The following is a 19333-nucleotide window of genomic DNA, read 5'->3' as shown; positions in this document are numbered from 1 at the left end:
ACTTTATAACCTAAATTATTTACTTTTATTTTTTCCAACAAAATTTTGAACAACATATAAACCCATATAAAGTTTTACCTTAAATAATTTAATAGCTTCTGTCTGTAGAGCTTCAGAAGGTAGTGTTGTCAGTGGGGAAATGATTCCTTCTTTGCTGTGACACAAGGTAGGGTGTCTCCATATCTGAGAAGCTAAATACATAATAAAATGTGAACAGAAAACAGAAGAATCACTTATTTTGCCCTCCCATTAATTAGCCCTCTAGAAATAAGTCATTCAGTCCTGACTCACAACCTTAAGTCATACAGGTCACGAAAAACCTTCAACAACATTATCTTATTTGCGATCTTCATGTTTCTGTTTTGGATAAACTAAATCTAGGAGAGTTTGGTCCCCATATTCTAGGCTGAGGCAAGTCTACCATGGCACTATCACATTGCTGAAATGTGCTAAAGACTGGTGACCCAGGTAGAAGATGCCTCTGAGAAGAAGGAGGTGAGAGAGAAGAGAAGCCAAAGAAGGAGACTGAAAGATAAACTTGAAGTCTTTCCTAAAATCAACATTTATTAAATTCCTATGCTAGATACTGCAAATAGGATCTCTGTATTATGTAAAGCATAGCATAGAATCTATACTCTCAGTGGGGACACCTGAGCAATAAAAAAAATAATAATTTCAATGCGAAGCAACAAATGCTATAAAGGAGTTAAATGTAGAGTGCATACTTTCAACATTTTTAAGTGCCTTTTATGAGCCAGATCCTGATGTGGAGTAGGCCTGCTGGCAGCAGGAGTTCCTAATTTAAGTAGGATTTTAGCAGGTTAGTGAGAAATGTGAAGGAAGGAGGAAGTTTCAGACAGAAGGAGTAATGTGAGCAAAGACAGAAAGGTTACAGGACATAGCATATCAGGGAATGATGGTGTCTGTGGAGCCTAAGAACTACTGTGAGAAACTTGGCCCACAACAAACAAAGCCAACGAAATGATAGGTAAATTACAGGGAAACAGGCACTCACGAAGTGAAAATTCCATTAGGCTAAGGGGCCTGGGTCCATCTCATAAATCATAAAACCTCATATGTTGTGAACTTACAAGGTTCTCCTTCAATATTGAGCAGTTTGCAAACGAGTTGTTCAAATTCTGATCCAACATTAACATTGTTACTTCCTGCTGCAACAGTCAGATGATAAAGCCAAGTGTCCTTCAAGTCAAAACACATTATTAGAGATTTAACTAAGATATAATTTGTGATGACTTAAAGAAAAAAACAACTTGTATAAACAGTGGAAAGCTTTGACACTGAAAAAATTCTTTAATTTTAAAATAATAACCCAAAGCCACCTAGTCAAACAGTTCTGAAGCAGGCTCACTTGAATTATACTCATAGTGCCTCTTCCCACTGCTCACATTTTTTATTGCATTCTATAACTGTTTCTTAGGAAAGCATGATAAAATTAAGGAAGTTAGTACAAGGTTGAAAGATGAGAATAAATACAAACAATTCATATTCTTTTAAGATAATAAAGTCTATCAAATTTAAAATCTGATTCCCAGGACACCTGCGTGGCTCATCGGTTGAGTATTTGCCTTTGGCTCAGGGTGTGATCCTGGATTTTGGGGATCGAGTTCCACATCAGACTCCTTGCATGGAGCCTGCTTCTCCTCCCTCTGCCTGTGTCTCTGTCTCTTTCTGTGTGTCTCTCATTAATAAATAAATAAAACCTTTTAAAAAAATAATAAAATCTGATTCCCAATACATATAAATAACACATATAAGATACTTGGGAAATCCAGAGAATTTATTTTTTTTAATTTTTTCTTAAATCCAGAGAATTTAAAGAAGAAAATAATACCCAGAAAGAACTTACCTCAACACAATAAAGGCCATATAAGAAAAGCCCATAGTTAATATCATACTCAATGGTGAAAAACTGAAAGCTTTTCCTTTAAGATCTAGAATAAAGTAAGGATGACCACTCTTGCTACTTCTACTCAATATAGCACTGGAAGTCCTGGCCAGGGCAATAGGGTAAGAAAAAGAAGTAAAAAGCATCCAAATTGGGAAGGAAGAAGTAAAATTATCTGTCTTTGCCAATGACACGATCTTATACATAAGAAACTCTAGAAACTCCACATTTCTTGTTAGAACTAAGAAGTGAATTCAGCAAAGTTGTAGGATACAAAATCAACATACATAAGTCAGTTGCATTTCTATATACCAATAATGAATTCTCTAAAAGGGAAATGAAGAAAATGATCTTATTTACAATGGCATCAAAAAGAATGAAATATTAGGAATAAGCCTGACAAACTAGGTGAAAGACTTAGACATCAAAAACTATAAAACACTGATGAAATAAATTAAAGCAGACACAAATACATTTAGTGTTCATGGATTGGTAGAGTATTTTTAACATGTCCATACAACCGAAAGCACCTCCAGATGCAGTGCAATTCCTATCAAAATCCCAACAGCATTTTTTACAGAAGTAGAAAGACCAATCCTAAGGAATCACAAGACACCCTGAGTAGCCAAAGCAATTTTGAGCAAAAAGAACAAAGCTGGAGGCATCACACTTCCTGATTCAAAATACATTACAAAGGTACAATAATCAAACAGCTATTGTCAATACAATAATCATGTACTGACATGAAAACACACATATAGGCCGATGGATCAGAGAGCCTAGAAATAAACCCATGCAAAACTGGTTAACTTATCTTTTGTAAGAGTGCCAAGAATACACAATGGGGAAAGGATAGTCTCTTCAACAAATGGTGTTAGTGGGACGCCTGGGTGGCTTAGCAGTTGAGCATCTGCCTTTGGCTCAGGGCGTGATCCTGGAGACTCCAGGTTGAGTCCCACATCAGGGTTTCTACATGGAGCCTGCTTCTCCCTCTGCCTATGTCTCTGCCATTCTCTCTCTCTGTGTCTCTCATGAATAAATAAATACAATTTTAAATAAATAAATAAATAAATAAATAAATAAATAAATAAATAAATAGTGTTAGAAAAACTGGATATCCCATTTAAACGAATGAAATTGGGCCCTTATTTTACATCACACATAAAAATCAACTCAAAATGGAATAAAGACTTAATCTAAGACCTGAAAACACAAAAGTCCTGGAAAAAAAAATAGTGACAAGGCTTCTGGACATTGACCTTGGTCAATGTTTCTGTGCAGCAAAGGAAACAATCAACAAAACAAAAAAGCAACCTATGAAATGTGAGAAAATATTTTGCAAACCATTTATCTGATAAAGGGTTAATATCCAAAATACATAAGGAATTCCTACAACTCAATAGTAAAAAAACAAGTAGCTCAACTAAAAAATGAGCAAAAGAAAAAAAATGGGCAAAGGAACTGAATAGACATTTCTCTAAAGAAAACATGCAAATGGCCAACATGAAAAAGTGTTCAACATTGACAATCACTGAGGAAATACAAATTAAAACCCTAATAAGATATCACTTCAAACTCATTAGAATGGCTTTTCCAGGGACACCTGGCTGGCTCAGTTGGTTAAGAGTCTGCCCTCAGCTCAGGTCATGATCCCAGAGTCCTGGGATCAAGTCCCACATCAGGCTCCTAGTTCACTGGGGAATCTGCTTCTCTCTCTCTCCCTTCCCCTGCTCATGCACTCTCTCTCAAAAAAATAAATAAAATCTTTAAAAAAAAAAAAAAGAATGTCTTTTATTTAAAAAAGTAACAAATGCTGGCAAAGATGTGGAGAAAAGAGAACACTTATCCACTGCTAGTGGGAATACAAACTGATGCTGCCGCTATGGGAAACATTATGGAGGCTCCTCAAAAAACTAAAAATAGAATTATCCTATAATCCAGCAATTCTACTTCTCAGTATGTATCCAAACAAATTGAAATAAGGATCATGAAGAGATATCTGTATTCACTTGTTTATTTCCAGCATTATTCACAATAGCCAAGACATGGAAGCTGCCTAAATGTCCACTGACAGATGAATGGATAAAGTAAATGTGGTATATACATACAATGCAATATAATGCCTTAAAAAGGAAGGAATAATTTATAAAAGTTGTTTATATGTTAAAGATATAGTAACCATTCATGAAATATTTTATTTTTTATATTATCTTTTTGGTTCTTTTTGTGATTTTATTTGATATAGACAACTATTTTCATTTAAAACATTTTTTTAAAAAATTCATTTGAGAGAGAGAGAGAGTACGAGCACGGTGGAGGGTCAGAGGGAGAGGGAGAAGCAGACTTCCCATTGAGCAGGGAGCCCAATGACACAGGGCTCAATCCCTAAACCCCAGGATCATGACCTGAGCTGAAGGCAGATGCTTAACCGACTGAGCCACCCAGGTGCCCCTCAATTTTTTATAGTCAAATCTATCACCCATTTCTACCGTGATTTCTTACATTGCTTTTTCTTTTCATAAAGTACTTTCTATTCAGAGAATAGAAAAAAAATAATCTCATTTAACTCTTTAAATTCATTTAGAACTATTTTGCTATATGTGGGAGATAAAAAACTAAACTGTTTTCCTAAATAGCCAATGTCCTCAATATATAATGATCATACCATACTATGTATTGAATTATCCATTACCTCCCCCTTAATTTGTGATGCCTCTTTTATCACAGTTTATATTTTTATTTTATATTAACTTTTTATATTGTTTGCTTATTATAATACATATAATACATATAATAATTCATTTTCAATTGTATCTAAACCAAAATTTTGTTGCAAATGAGTCAAAAATATAAGAAGGAGGCCTTAGAACCACCCCAAAATACCTAGTCTAAGAAATTCACATTTTGAACTAAGGTCTCTTTGTCTTCCAGCTTCATGTAATAATTTCAGCCTTGAGATCACTTTTAAGGAGAGGACAGAAAAATGACACATGTGAACAAGGCTAGTTTCCAGGGACATGAAGAATCTCTGAAAATAGAGCTAAAGGTCTTTAACAAAGTTCTCTTCTTCATGTACATAAAACTGATTTGATAATTATTACCGGTACTTAATGACACCAATGCACATCATTCAAAACCAACCAGTAAGCCCTTAGGTACCTTTTCATGCTTGGATCCAATTAGGAGGTAAGTTGGACCTTGGTCTTTCGGGTGGATCACGATGGTGTAATGTGTGGATAACAGACTTCTTCCACTGGCTTCATAATCTTCATCTGAATCACAGGATCTGTCAACCTCTTCAACGTTAGCCTCCCAGAGTTTGATTTGACCTAAAGGAAACTAAAGTAAATGTTAGTGATTGTGAGGAAGGCACTTTCTCGATCTTTTCCACTAAAATTTTTCATAGTCCCTTTCATTCTTACCTTTATTAAGCATATCTTTTTTTTAAATGCAGTTGGGTTACCCACATTGTTACAAAAGTATTAGCCACAACTAAAACGCCCAATTGTAATATAAAAGAACAGTTTGAGTACTAGACAAGAAGCTAGTTCTGTGCAGTGGTTCAGATTATTCATTACACTAAGATGACCAATTACCTAGTCAAGCAATTATGTAATTCAGTCAAAATATTCATTTGACCTTCTCCCCCCGCCCCCACAGAATTGATTTGATTGAGATATTGGATCAAAAGGACAGTGTAGACAAAGTCTCAATACTATTCATAGAAAAAGTGACAAGGTTAGGCAGCTGATACAAAGAATTGTGCTTAACTATCACCCCAATCCCCATTGAGAAGTGTTTTGAGGGCATTAACATATATATCACAAAACAATGCCATGATTTCTTCCATTTTACTTTAAGAATAAGAAAAACTTCCAAAAAAAAAAAAAAAAACTTCCTAAAACTGATTTATATTGAATTTTACCTACTTTTATTGACAAAAAGCAATTCGATCTGGGTGTTAAATATTTAGCGTATTTGTTTAAAAACTTTTGCTTTAATTAAGTTCATTTATTCCAAGAAAATACATGGTCTGTTTCAAATTACAGTTTCTAAAATATTTTATCAGGTTTGCAATTGCAGTTGGAAAATGTTTATTCTAACCTCAAGGATATTTACTGTCATCCATTTTCATGCTCAGGCCCAGGGTTCAAAGCTTGGATTTTTTTCCCAACTATGCTCAGTTTCTGGGTGATCTCATCCAAGCTCACAGCTTCAGTACTGGCATATATTAGCTACTCTCCTATTTGTAACCCCAGACTCATTCTGTCTACTAAGCTGCCTAATAGCATCTCAAACAACCTGCTATGACCAGTCTTCTCTATTTGATGGCAACTTTTTCTGTTTATTTTATTTTATTTTTTAACTTTTTCTGTTTAGCTCCAAACCTTGGCATCAATACTGACCTTCTCACTATTCCTCAAACACACTGGCATGCTCCTGCCTTAGGACCTTTGCACCTGCTGTTCCTGCTGCCTGGCATGTTATTGCCTGAAATACCCACACGGCTCCTTATTTACTTCCTTTAGAACCTAATTAAAATGTCACCTTCCCAGTGAGGTTTTACCTGGATATCTTATCTAAACTGAATTATTATCTGCCTAAAAGCTAATTAATTGTACAAAAGTAATTCATTTAATTAAATGTATTGTCTCGAATGGGAAACATGACTTTTCCCCATTACATTAATGACTATTTTCTCAGTAGTCACTATGTGCAAAACACTATTTTGGGCACTGAAAGAAGAAAATTTACTTCTGAAGGAAAAACATAAAATTAACTTACCTACATGCTTTCAGAAAAAGAAAGGCAGTAAAACAAAAACCAAATAAATAGATAATGAATAATATGTTTTACTTATAGAATAAATAAGATTTTTCATTGAACATATTTATTATACATTTATAGCATATTTCTAATAATAAATAGATAGCAAGCTTTTAAAAATGGGATAAAGAAAACTAATTCTACTGTGATGATATATGACAATACTATCCTAATTATGTTTAGGCATATCCAATCATATGAAAAGCAAGGCTCTTTCCACCCCAACATTTATTTTTTTATTTTTTTATTTTTTAAAGATTTTATTTATTTATTCATGATAGTCACACAGAGAGAGACAGAGAGGCAGAGACACAGGTAGAGGGAGAAGCAGGCTCCATGCAGGGAGCCTGACGTGGGATTCGATCCCGGGTCTCCAGGATCACGCCCCGGGCCAAAGGCAGGCGCCAAACCGCTGCACCACCCAGGGATCCCTCCACCCCAACATTTAAAGATGATTATTCATTTTACTATAGAATTCACCAAGGCTCCATAAATAGTAAATAGAGCTAGTGTTTTTACATATTTTGACTGAATAAAAAAAGATACTGATCCAGACTAAGAACAAATTGTTTCTGAAACATCTATAGCATGCAATGAAATGGGTCTATACAAATTTACATACATTATCAATACTTTTCCAGTGATTATAATGGATTTCTACTCATCAATTTACATTCTTCTGATTTATTTCTTCCGTGACCAATGTTATCCATTTTTATTACATCATTATTATTGAGAATATTTAAGTTCTACTCTCTTAGCAAATTTTAAGTAATTTCCTATTTATAAAACAGATACTTATTATAGGAAGTATAGAAAGGTATAAGAAAAGAGTAGGAAAAACATCATTTGTAAATTCTACCATCACAGATAATTGCTCAGCATTTTGGTATAATTCTTTTTTTTCTTTTTTAAGATTTTATTTTTAAGTAATCTCTACACCCAACATGAGGCCTGAACTCACAACCCCAAAATCAAGTGTCACGTGCTCCACCAACTGAGCTGGCCAGGTACCCCTTCTTTTGTACAGTTGTTTATGAACTTTTTGCTATGCATATTTTTACATAGATGTGCCAACCTGAGAATTATAAACTTGCCATCCCAACCACTCACTTTTAAAGTCTCCCAGTAATTGCAGAAAAGAAGTTTGGAACTTATCCCCAGGGTTCTCAGTTAGAGCCTGCTCTGAAAGAACATGAAGTATGGAAGGTAAGGGTGAAAAAGTCATTACTCTCTTGAGACACTTGCAGTCAAATGCATGGGCTGATGTGAGAGCTTCTTCTAACCTGTTGAGGACCAGCTGCCTCCAAGTTTTGGGCTCAAATCTCCAGTGGCAGCTTCCCTGACCTCTGTTCCCCCAACCCAAAAGTTACAGAACTTTTCTAAAAGTTATGGATGTCCCTAATTCTATATTAGAACTGTTAAACCTGGAATACATAGAGTGGATTCTGTTTTTCTGACTTAAAATTAGTTGAGATTATATCGAATGCACAATTTTGTATTGTGCTTACCCATGTTGCATTTTTATGTACATGTTGCATTACTTCAGAGGTATCATTTTTCATAGCTTTTCTGTGTTAATTTCCACCACCTGAGCAATAGTGAGAGCAATGGCATGTGTCTTAAATACATACTGGTCAGAACTGAGAGTGCAGTCTGAAAATGGGACAGAGAAGTAAGTACTGACCTATGTGGTCTCTGAATCAAGAAGTCTAGTCTCATGAACACAGTAATCAGTCATAGACTGCCATTCTGTGGAGTTGGCATCACTATCTTATGCAAGTGCTTTTGGCCATGTTGATTCAAGTTTTAGTTTCAGTAATCCAAAGAAGATGTGGAATACCTATAGTGATAACTGGGCATACATTTCACCTTTGAAAGCTATCCCATCCTTTTACCCTGAAAGTGAAGAGAACTCAAGTTCTTTTTGGGAGATTAGTTTAAAAATGAATATAAGGATATAAATAGGTAGAAGGTGATAGATCAGGGGATAGACAAGTGGTATCTAGGGATTTGAGGGTCTGAGACAGGACTGGATTCTTTTCCCTCCCAAGATTTTTCTTTCCTATCTTGCTGTTCCCTTCATTCAACCTCACCTAGTGTATCAGAACCTGGACAAATATGAGAAGTTGACAGTTGGGAGTAGGGAAGACTTTTCTTTTTTAAGACAAAGATGAATTACTTAAAAGCTTCTAAGACTTCTGATTAAGAATCAAGACTCCTAGAAGTATATGATTACCTCAGTAATAAATTTTATGCAAGATTTCAACCTTATCAAAAATTCAAAAGTTTTAATTAGTAGTGGAAGAGTGAAAGAGAAAACTTTAAGCCACAACAAACAAAATATTTCTAATTAGCTTATTAAAAATACATACATACCTTATCTTCTTGACTACGAAAATAATATAATGTCTTTCCTATAAGTGTACACCAGACTCTCTTGGAGTAACCATGCTTTACCTGAAATCATATTTCAAAGAATTACAAATGTAGCTCAGAACACCTTGAAATATAGCAAATACACCCCACCTGAAACTCTGTATGTATCTAGCTTGCTAAGGTATAAGTGATATTCCAACCTACATTGTCCAAATGTGGTTTAAGATTTACCTGTTATAGCAGTAAAATGGCATGTTTCACTAAATGTTTGGTGAATGTCAAAGACTATGCCTAGAGAGAGCTGAGGATTCAAAGACGGATAAAAAAAAAGATGCCTATTCTACAAATAAGTGTATTTCATAGTTTCCATATTTCATAGATTTTCAATAACCTTGTGCCTCTGGTAACTCCTCAATAATGTTAGAAATGAGAAGATTAAAACCTAAAAAATTCTCCTGCTTTCACAGATATTAAAGATTTATGCATTCAAAATATCTGATGCCTTCTCCAGAGGGATTCATACAAAATAGTAAAATAATATTAAAATTTCTAATTCTATACTGAATAAACTGCCTATATGTCAGGAATGATGCTAAGCAAGTGGGAAAGAATTTGAATCTAGCTCTTGACTATGAATAGTCAGAGATTGCTCTAGGATCTGAGAAGAGGGATATGAACAAGACACAGGCTCCTCCCACAAGGAGCTCACGACTTTGTGGGGAAGACAGACAATGAAACCAGCAGTAGGCTATATACTAGCATGAAGAACACAAAAAATTTACATTTATATGTTTCACATGGAAGACATTTAATCAAAATGTTTACTGAATATTGTAGGTTTTTCATTCTTTGGTGGCTTTATGAAGATCCTTACTGTGAGTTCCTCCTTGCCCCAGTCCTGCCCAGGTACAGGCATTGAAGATCTTTGCCAGACAATCCCAGCCACACTGTCAAGACTAGAAAAATACCAAAAACTCCATTCTTGCCAGTGGGTAAGGTTTACAACAAGCCCCAATGCTCCAGACCTAGAATGTGGCATGCCAGGTTGAATTTCCCCTATCGTTCCCTGGCAGCCCCACTAAGCCTTGAAGCTAGATCCTCTCCTGCGACAGAGTGGGCTTCAATCTGGAGAGGCCCACCTCCTAGAAACCTAAGACATTGGCTAGTAAAACTAGAGCCTGACATTCTGTTGTCATGCTTGCTCATGGTGATAGGTATTACAGAGAAAACTAATGCAGAAGAGAAGTAAGTGCTTGGGGAAAGGGGAGGGGGTGTGCTTTACAGTTTAAGAGAAAGAGCTCAAGAAGGCCTCACTGATATTGAGTCTAGCCCTGAAGGAGGTGGACAAGCCATGCAGTCATCTGAGGGAAGAACACTCTGGACAAAGGGGTGAGAGTTAAGGCCCAGAGATGGTGTGTCTGAGACTGAGCAGTGAGGACAGAGGGGAGAGGTCACTGGGGAAGGGACATGGGGGTGGGGGAGGCATACATGTTTTGCAGGGCCCTTGGAATGACTTACATTGAAATGAACTGTTCTGATAGTAATACACTGGGGAGGAAGCAAACAACTGCCACAACAGATTTTACAGGAGGCAAGTCACCACAGAAGAAAAGGCTTGGTTTTTTGAGGTCAAAGGGACCATCACTTAAATTCCAGTTCTGCCTCCTGCTAGATGGAGGTCCTCAGGTGACTGACTTAACCTCTCAGCCTTTTTGTCCATAATGTGGTGTTACTGTAATACCTTATTGGGCTGCTGTGATGACCAAGAACCAAGAACCTGTAAATAAGAGATAATAGTAGCTACTCAATAAATGTTTCCTTCCTCACTATATGAATAAGGAGAAATAAAACATGTGTCATTTAAACCCACTCAAGCAGCCAGCCTTTGGACTTTCAAAGCTGGGGTTTAAGCAAACACCACCATCTGACAGTTTAATGGATTTAGAATCCGGCTTGAGCAGAAACAAAAAATGTCTCATGTGACAAGACATGCTTCAGTTTAATTAAATTTAGAAACATATATTTACAGACAAATATCCTGGAAGTTTTAAACAGTTTGCATCACCCAGGTTTCTTTTTTTTTTCTTTCTTCTTCTTTTAAACAAAATCTAGAAGGGCCTCTCATCAAAACTGTAGTATAATACATCTGGCTGTAGAGAGCATACTTTTGAAATGATTTGTCTTTAAAACAGAACAATGTGTACCTTTGAAGAACTACAAGCTAACAACGACCTTTGCCAGTTCACTGTAAAAGTTGTTTTAAAAAAACAATCTATCTTTACATATACATCTGACTGTGTTAGGATTTCTTAAAACTCTGAGTTATTCTGAAAAATTTATAATAAACCAAATTATGCTAGAAGAATCCTCATAAAAATTTAAAGGTGACCTCAAACTCCAGGGCTTTGGCGAATGAAATAACTGAAAGAATCCTTTTTTACCTTGAATCTCTAACAAAGGTCCTGCCTATCAGTTCTGTCTGAAACTTTGAAGGCATGGTATATCATACCCTAACCATTAGCCTCTGTCATCACAAAAAAATAGTCTCCCACATTTGTCTCTCCGCTCCTAAATTCTCACGCCTGTAGCCTTCACCACAAATCCTGCCACCCAGCCTTGCTGACTTCCCTATCTAGGTGAAAGTCTTGTGAGAATAACAGCTAGCATTTTAGGAGTGTTTATGATGTGCCAGGCACTGTGCTAAAGCACTTTATGTGCTTAAATAATTCATTTCATCCTCCCAGCACTCTGTGAGGGTGGCACTATGACTAACCCCCCACTTTACAGATGAGGACAGTCAGGCACAGAGCCTGCAAGGAACCTAGTCAAGGTGACGTGTGGGCAGGTGGCAGGGCCAGGACTTGCACCCATGCCCTTGCCCTTGCCTCTGCTTCACTGCCTCGCTACATCCTTAACTCACAGTTTCTTGCTCTCTTCATTTCCAAGAACCTTTATTATCTCTCCATTTTTGCCATCCATCCTTCTACCACACCCTCAACTTTTCTTCACTGGAAACTGCTCCACTTCTGAAACTGACAATCTATCCTCTGATCTCAACCTTCTCCCCCTCCTTCTCTCCTAACTTGCACCACTCCTATTCTTTGACCTCATGCCAAACTTTAAGTCCACCTGGTTCTTCCATTTTATTCCAGGTTATCAGTTCTCTCCTGGCCTCTCTCTCTTCCCTATCAACCTTGGATACTGAGTTTGGTCACAAAACAACTTTCTCCAAAGTCTGGGATTGTGTCACATATCCTGGTTCTAACATATCCACTCAATAAAATTTCATCTCCATCTGCTTTTAGGTAATCCAGTGGGGAGTGTGGGAAGAGAGAAAGAAGGTTATGAGGGGTTTTCAGACATAACATTAGCCATAGATAATAACTTAAAATTGAGTGATAAATACATTAGGGTACATTCTATTCTTTGTTCTACTTTCACATGTTTGAAATGCCCATTAAGAAAACATTTATATATATATATGTGTATATATATGTATAATCTTTATATATATACACACACATACATATATATACTTTTATATATATAGGGACACACCTATGACATATATATGTATATCATCCTGATGGGTATATATAAATCAAGTAAAGATTAATTGTAGAATCTACGTGGTGGCAGGATGGGTGTTCACTATAAAATAGTCCTCCAACTTTCCCGTATATTTGACATTTTACACAACAAAATGTTAGAAAAAATGACTATCCTCACATCACTACAATGTAAATTCTCTGTTCCTATTTCTGGGCATCAGAAGATGTGAGAGAAAAATAATCAATTATGAACTCAAATCACTAAAGTCAGGCAGGCCCTGATAACACTTATCGACCTTTCTATCTGCCCTTGAGTATTTCCCTATGTCTCTGATTATTCTCAGTTTTTTCCCTCATTCTCACTAAGTGACTTTGTCTTATGGAGTAATCTTCATCAAGAAAACTGAGGATATCGGACGCGGTATCACTCAATGCCCCACAAACTTAGATATTCATCCTTCTTTGCCTTTCTGCCAGCCCGGCCCTTCCACCATGCCCACGCACCATGCCCTTCCACTCACTTCTTCTGAGCCTTGTTCTTCATTTCCCACTTCACCTCTCTCACCTGGCTTCTTCCCCTCAGTTTGCAAATTCAAGGGATGCCTTTGCCATCCTAAAAATGCTTCTCCTGATACCATGTTCCCTACAGCTCCTTCTAATGCACTGGACTGTATGGACAGTCCTCCAAATCCAAATAACTCAAATACCGCACCTCTTCACCTCCCCTTTATGCTTAAACATACTGCAATGTGCCTTCCTTGCTGAGTGCTCCAAGGCATCTGATACTGCAGATTACTCCTTCTTTGTCAGACATTCCACTCCCCGCCCCGCATGATGTACCTTCCAGAGTCTTTTTACACATCTCCTCTATGTGCTCCTAGGCTTTGTAAAACCCAGTGTTCCAGCACCAGTCCCTGCTCTTCCACAACACACATGTCCCTGGGTGACTTCTCTCACTGTCACGAATTCCACCACTACATACATGCTGAGGATTCCCCAAATCCTTCTCTCCAACCTAACCCCCCTCCTTGGATGTAGTGTGGTGTTGCCACCTTCTGCTGGACTTGTTAATCCTTAACTCAGGTAGCCTCAAAGCTCTAAAAATTGGCAGGGTCCAAAATAGCCTTTGAATCATCCTAAAATTTCTCCTCCTCCCTGAGCTCTCTATTCATTCATTCATTCATTCATTCATTCATTCATTTTAAAGTAGGCTCCACACCCAGCATGGAGCCCAACGCAGGGCTCGAACTTGTGATCCTGAGATCAAGACCTGAGCTGAAATCAAGAGTCGGACACTTAACCTAAGTGACTGAGCCACCCAGGTGCCCCACCCTGAGCTCTCCTATGTGGCACCATCTTTCACCCAATCGATCTTGTCTTTCCCACTTCCTAACCCCAAATTCAATCAATCTAACTGAAGATTTTACCTCCTACCATTACTTAACTTCACCCTCTCCTCTCTTGCCCTATGAACAATTCAGTCTCATCCTCTTCATAAGAGCCACTTCTGAAAATTGTTCTTAGAATGTCCAGCCTGCCTCCAGCAAAGCCACCTTCCTCTCAGCAGAGTGATCTGTTAACAACATGAATATGCCTCCCTGCCCTTGTTAGAGAGCTGAAGGGTTCCACATCACCTTCAGGATGAAAAAGTTCTTAACAAGGCAGAAAAAGCGCTCCATGATCAGGCTCCTCCAGCCTGCTCTCCAAAGGACTTGTTTTCACTGTTAAGTGTCAGTGTTTTGAAATACCCTGCCTCTGTTCTCCCTGGCTCCTAGCCTGAGAAACCTTCCCTGCCCATTGCCATTTGGTATAACTACTCCTCCTCCCTAAAGACTCAGCCCAAATGAATCTTCTCTCAGAAGTTCTCCTGATCCCACAGCCTAAATTAGATTTCTCTGTGACCTTACCATGCATCTCATAATTGCACTTGGTACATATCATTATAATATGCTATTTCCCTTTCTTTCCCAACAGATTATGAGGTTCTCTGAGGGATGGGGCAGTGGCCTCCTCATCTCAATATTCAGCCCGTTGCCTGGCATGTGGTAACTGCTCAATAAATTTTTGTTTTTTTAAACAAATGACTTTTTTTGTAGAGAAAATGTTCTTTCTTAAGCATTAAAATAAAAGTTGCAAGACTGAATATCCGGAATCAAATTAGTCAAGTTCTTAATATCTACCTACATATTTCTGTACTTAATAACAATGTGACAACTTGAAAAAACCTCCTCCCCTCCAAAGTATTCAAGTGCTGTTGTTCTACAGTATCTTAAATTGTAGCCTGAATGAGAGCTCAGAACAAGTCACTCAGAATAAGTGAGGGACGTTTTTCTCTTATAAGGCTGTGAGGGTGAAAATATGGGGGTGGACATGAAAAATGGTAGGAAGCAAACCTAATAAGCATCCTGTCTATAACCCCAAAAGGTTTAGTCATCTGATAATGATACCTACTTATTCTCATTTAAAATGCAATTGTGAGATGGGAGGCAGGGAATAGCATAAATGTAACATGCAAGAACTGACATTGCTATGTGGATGAAAAACAGTCAAACAAACAAATTGTGGGAGAAGCAACAAACCCTTAGCCACAGGATCATATTAAAGTCTAAGGGTTTGATAAACATTGTCCTTGAAATAGGAGGACAACTAGTTATTATGAATTATAGCAAGACTATGATTTAAAGTGGCACTGTGTTCACTGGAAAATATATATTTGCATAATACCAGTGAGATTCTAAGTCATTGGTAACAGAAAAAACATTTTCACAAAAATGTAACATTTTGGAAGAAAATAGCACGATTCTTTTTGAATATATTGGTGAATTTTTTCTCTTAATTTTGGTGTAGCTGGTCAATCTGTAAATATGACTGAGTAGCACCCATCTATGTTCCCACATTAATGCTAAGTATAAATTACATGGTGACATAGCTCTTCTAAATCTAAGTTTTTAACTTCTTACATAAACAAAGCACTTGAATGATGAGTGATTATTTAGAGGTTATTTTTGTGTATGATACTTTATATGTGAATATTTTATTGTTTTTTTTCTTAAAATGACCATTAGGATTTTTTTAATTTAAAAATAATATTTATCTCAGCATAAATCAATTCTTCCTCATTCTAAAAAAGTGAGAAAACAGAATGAAACAAGAATAAAATCAGAGTTATATCTTGGTATATTTCATATTCAGACATTTTTCTATAGATGTATATAACAAAATAGGATAACATAATACTAATATCTATTTTATCAACTAACAATACATCATAACATATTTCTATAGCACTAAATATTCTTTTACAATATTTAAAATGGCTGCATAGTAAAGTATTATCTGATTATATGCACTTGTTTAAACTATCCCCTATTCAGGGTACCTGGGTGGCTCAATTGGTTCTGCCTTTGGCTCTGCCTTCGACTCAGGTCATGATCTTGGGGTCCTGGGATTGAGCATCTCACTGGGCTCCCTGCTCAGTAGGGAGACTGCTCCCTCTGCCTCTGTTCCTCCTGCCCCCCCCCCCAGCTTGTGCTCTCTCTCTCTCTCTTTCTCTCTAATAAATAAAAACTTAAACAATAACAACAACAACAAAAAAAAAAACCTATCCCCTACTCTACATTTAAGTTGGGGCCAATTTTTCTTTATTATAAACTGTGCCATGCAAGTAATCTTTCTGAGGCAATTAAAATGTTCTATATCATGATAGAGTGACAGTAAATATTTGTTAAAACTCATCAAACTCTACACTTAAAATATGAATTTTATTTATTTTTTTTAAGTGGACTCCATGCCCAATGTGGAGCCCAACACGGGGTTTGAACTCATTACTCTGAGATCAAGACCTGAGCTGAGATCAAGAGCTGGACGCTTTACCAACTGAGTCACCCAGGTGTCCCATGATCTGCATTTTAATGTATGTTAATTATACATCATTTTTTTAAAATAGGAAAAAAAAACAAATAATGATGTGATGGACGTTCTTACACTTAAATCTTTGCAAACTAAGACTAATTCCTAATTATAAATTTTTTGGACTGAGATTGTTGTTTTTTTTTTTTTTTTTTTTTTTAATTTATGATAGTCACACAGAGAGAGAGAGAAGCAGAGATATAGGCAGAGGGAGAAGCAGGCTCCATGCACCGGGAGCCCGATGTGGGATTCGATCCCGGGTCTCCAGGATCGCGCCCTGGGCCAAAGGCAGGCGCCAAACCACTGCGCCACCCAGGGATCCCGAGATTGTTGTTTTTAAACATTTAATATTCATTCATTTCTCCATTCAAAAGCATTCACTGAACTAACACTTTGGTCAAGACACTGCCAAATTGCCATCGTCGTCTTCTTTTTTTTTTTTTTCCCAAATTGTCTCTAAAGTAATATGCTCACTAGCAGATTTCTTAATTTGTGTCCATGCTGTGTTTCATAATTTTTAAAAATAGCCTCTCTTTGACCAGATGTTTTTTTTTAAGTAGGCTCCATGCCCAGCATGGAGCTCAATGTGGGGCTTGAATTCATGACTCTGAGATCAAGATCTGAGCTAAAATCAGCAGTTAGACACCTAACCAACTGAGCTACCCAGGAACAACTTGACCAGATTTTTGAAAATATCATTTGTGTTTTTTATGTCTACCAACTCTACTTCTTGCCCATTGTGTCTTTTGATCCTTTTCCCTGCAGTGATATTTACCCTTTACTTACTGATTAGGAAAAGCTTGTTTTTCACATGTTATAAATACTTGCCCAAGCTTTTCACCTATCTTTTAAAAATTCTGGTTAGGGAATTTTTGATAGTAAGAACATTTGGTATACTAAGTGAAACTTCCTTCTCCACCCAAGATAATATAAATATTCAATATACATACTCTCTGACCCCACTTATGATCAGTGGGGCTAATTCCTCAATTGCCTAGGACACTGTTACACACATAAAGTTCCTACCTTGGTGAGCAATCCCTTCACCGTTGGTTTGCCCTCAGGCTGCAGAAAAAGCGGGTTGGCAGCTTGTACTCGGAGAACATTCTGTAACACTTTAATCCATTCTTCCAATATGTTGGGAGAATCTGCAGTCAGATAGTATGTGTGTTTTTCAGTGGTCAACTAGAATGGGATGAGAAAGAGAGAGGAAAGGAAACTCTGAAGATTTAGGATTAATAGCATTTCCCTGTCTATCCTAAAAACATCATTGATTAACATAGAAACAAACATGCCATACCTTGAATCCTAGGAGCTAAATAAGTGACTCCATAAATAATTTAAAGTAGCTTAACCACTTTGTGAGAATTATAATAATTAACTTTATGTTGAAATAATTTTTTTTGTTTTAGTTTACTTTAAAAATTTTCAGAGTATTAAGCTTTTGAGTCATGATTTTTTATCTCATTTACTCTCGTTTTATCTCATTTACATTTTCTTTTTCTCCTTTAGATGTGCCACAGGCTCCTGGCTGTTGAAGTGAGCAGCATTGGAGACTGTAATAAAGTCATATATTTTCAGCAAATAAAGAGGAGTTATTTGTTATAGAAATGAAGAAATCAATTATAAATAAAATAAGAAGACCTTGCTTAGAAGAAGAGAAATTCTTACCACTAACATGATCAGTTCATAACTGAACTCACAATTTTTCATTTCAAAATTTCCAAATATTTCAGCCTATAGATGATTCTTTTTTAAAAAGATTTTATTTACTTATTTTAGAGAGAGGGTGGGAGAGAGAGAGGTAGCACATGGAGGGGGAGAGACGGGGAAAACAGAATTTTTTTTTAAGATTTTATTTATTCATGAGAGACACGAGAGAGAGAGAGAGGCAGAGACACAGACAGAGGGAGAAGTAGGCTCCATGCGGGGAGCCTGACATGGGACTCGATCTCGGGTCTCCAGGATCATGCCCTGGGCTGAAGGCAGCACTAAACCGCTGAGCCACTGGGGCTGCCCAGAAAAGAGAATCTTAAGCAGACTCCACCCTGACCTCACAGCCTGACACGGAACTCAATCCCAGGATCCTGAGATCAGGACCTGAGCCGAAACCAAGAGTTGGCCACTTAGCCAACTGTGCCACCTAGGCGCCCCAATTATAGATGATTCTTATCTGCCATGATTCAAAATGAAACTTTCCCTGATTCTCCCTTTTACATTCTTGGGCAGTTCTCAGGTATTATCTCCTGAAAACACTGATAATGAGCTTTATTCCGCTCTCCAAAGGAGCAAGATAAGAAAATAATAATTATTAAAGGCATTTCAAAAATGAAGTGTCTGAATTTAAATCGCATATACCAAATGATCTCAAAGGTGTGTGTTTTATTTATTTATGTATTTATTTTTTAAAGATTTTATTCATTCATTCATGAAAGATACAGAGAGAGAGAGAGGCAGAGACACAGGCAGAGGGAGAGGAAGGCTCCATGCAGGGAGCCCGATGTGGAACTCGATCCTGGGACTCCAGGATCACAGCTTGGGCCGAAGGCAGGCACTAAACTGCTGAGCCACCCAGGGATACCAGGTGTGTGTTTTAAATTTAACAGGTTTCAAGCAAGATTAGCCTTATTTTGTGGGTTAATAGCCAGCAGCTATGTCTAGGGTGTGACTTGATAAGTAAGGCAGCCTCTTCCTCACCAGTATCTTTCCACTTAGGTGCTGTAGCAGCTGAAGCTCATAGAAGAAATGCCATTTTCAGGTT

The 19333-nt window shown here is 37.2% G+C and overlaps 1 protein-coding gene across 5 annotated transcripts in view; it reads right to left on the bottom strand.

Moving 5' to 3' along the window:
• PLEKHH2 (pleckstrin homology, MyTH4 and FERM domain containing H2) overlaps positions 1–19333 on the bottom strand; it is a 112750-nt gene that overhangs the window by 36439 nt on the left and 56978 nt on the right. For all 5 annotated transcript variants that reach the window (XR_005365815.1, XR_005365816.1, XM_038551157.1 and 2 more), the window contains exons 15-19: positions 17599–17757; positions 9113–9193; positions 5066–5245; positions 1092–1200; positions 79–191 (exon numbers count right to left, since the gene is read on the bottom strand). Coding sequence is in view for 3 of the 5 variants with exons in the window: in XM_038551157.1 (XP_038407085.1) it covers positions 79–191; positions 1092–1200; positions 5066–5245; positions 9113–9193; positions 17599–17757 (642 nt within the window). In the remaining 2 variants the exon portion in view is untranslated. The remainder of the gene's footprint in view (positions 1–78; positions 192–1091; positions 1201–5065; positions 5246–9112; positions 9194–17598; positions 17758–19333) is intronic.

Source organism: Canis lupus, chromosome 10, assembly GCF_011100685.1.
Source record: "Canis lupus familiaris isolate Mischka breed German Shepherd chromosome 10, alternate assembly UU_Cfam_GSD_1.0, whole genome shotgun sequence".
Lineage (NCBI taxonomy): Eukaryota > Metazoa > Chordata > Mammalia > Carnivora > Canidae > Canis > Canis lupus.
The sequence above is the reverse complement of the archived record's forward strand: the minus strand, read 5'-3'. Positions and strand labels throughout refer to the sequence as shown.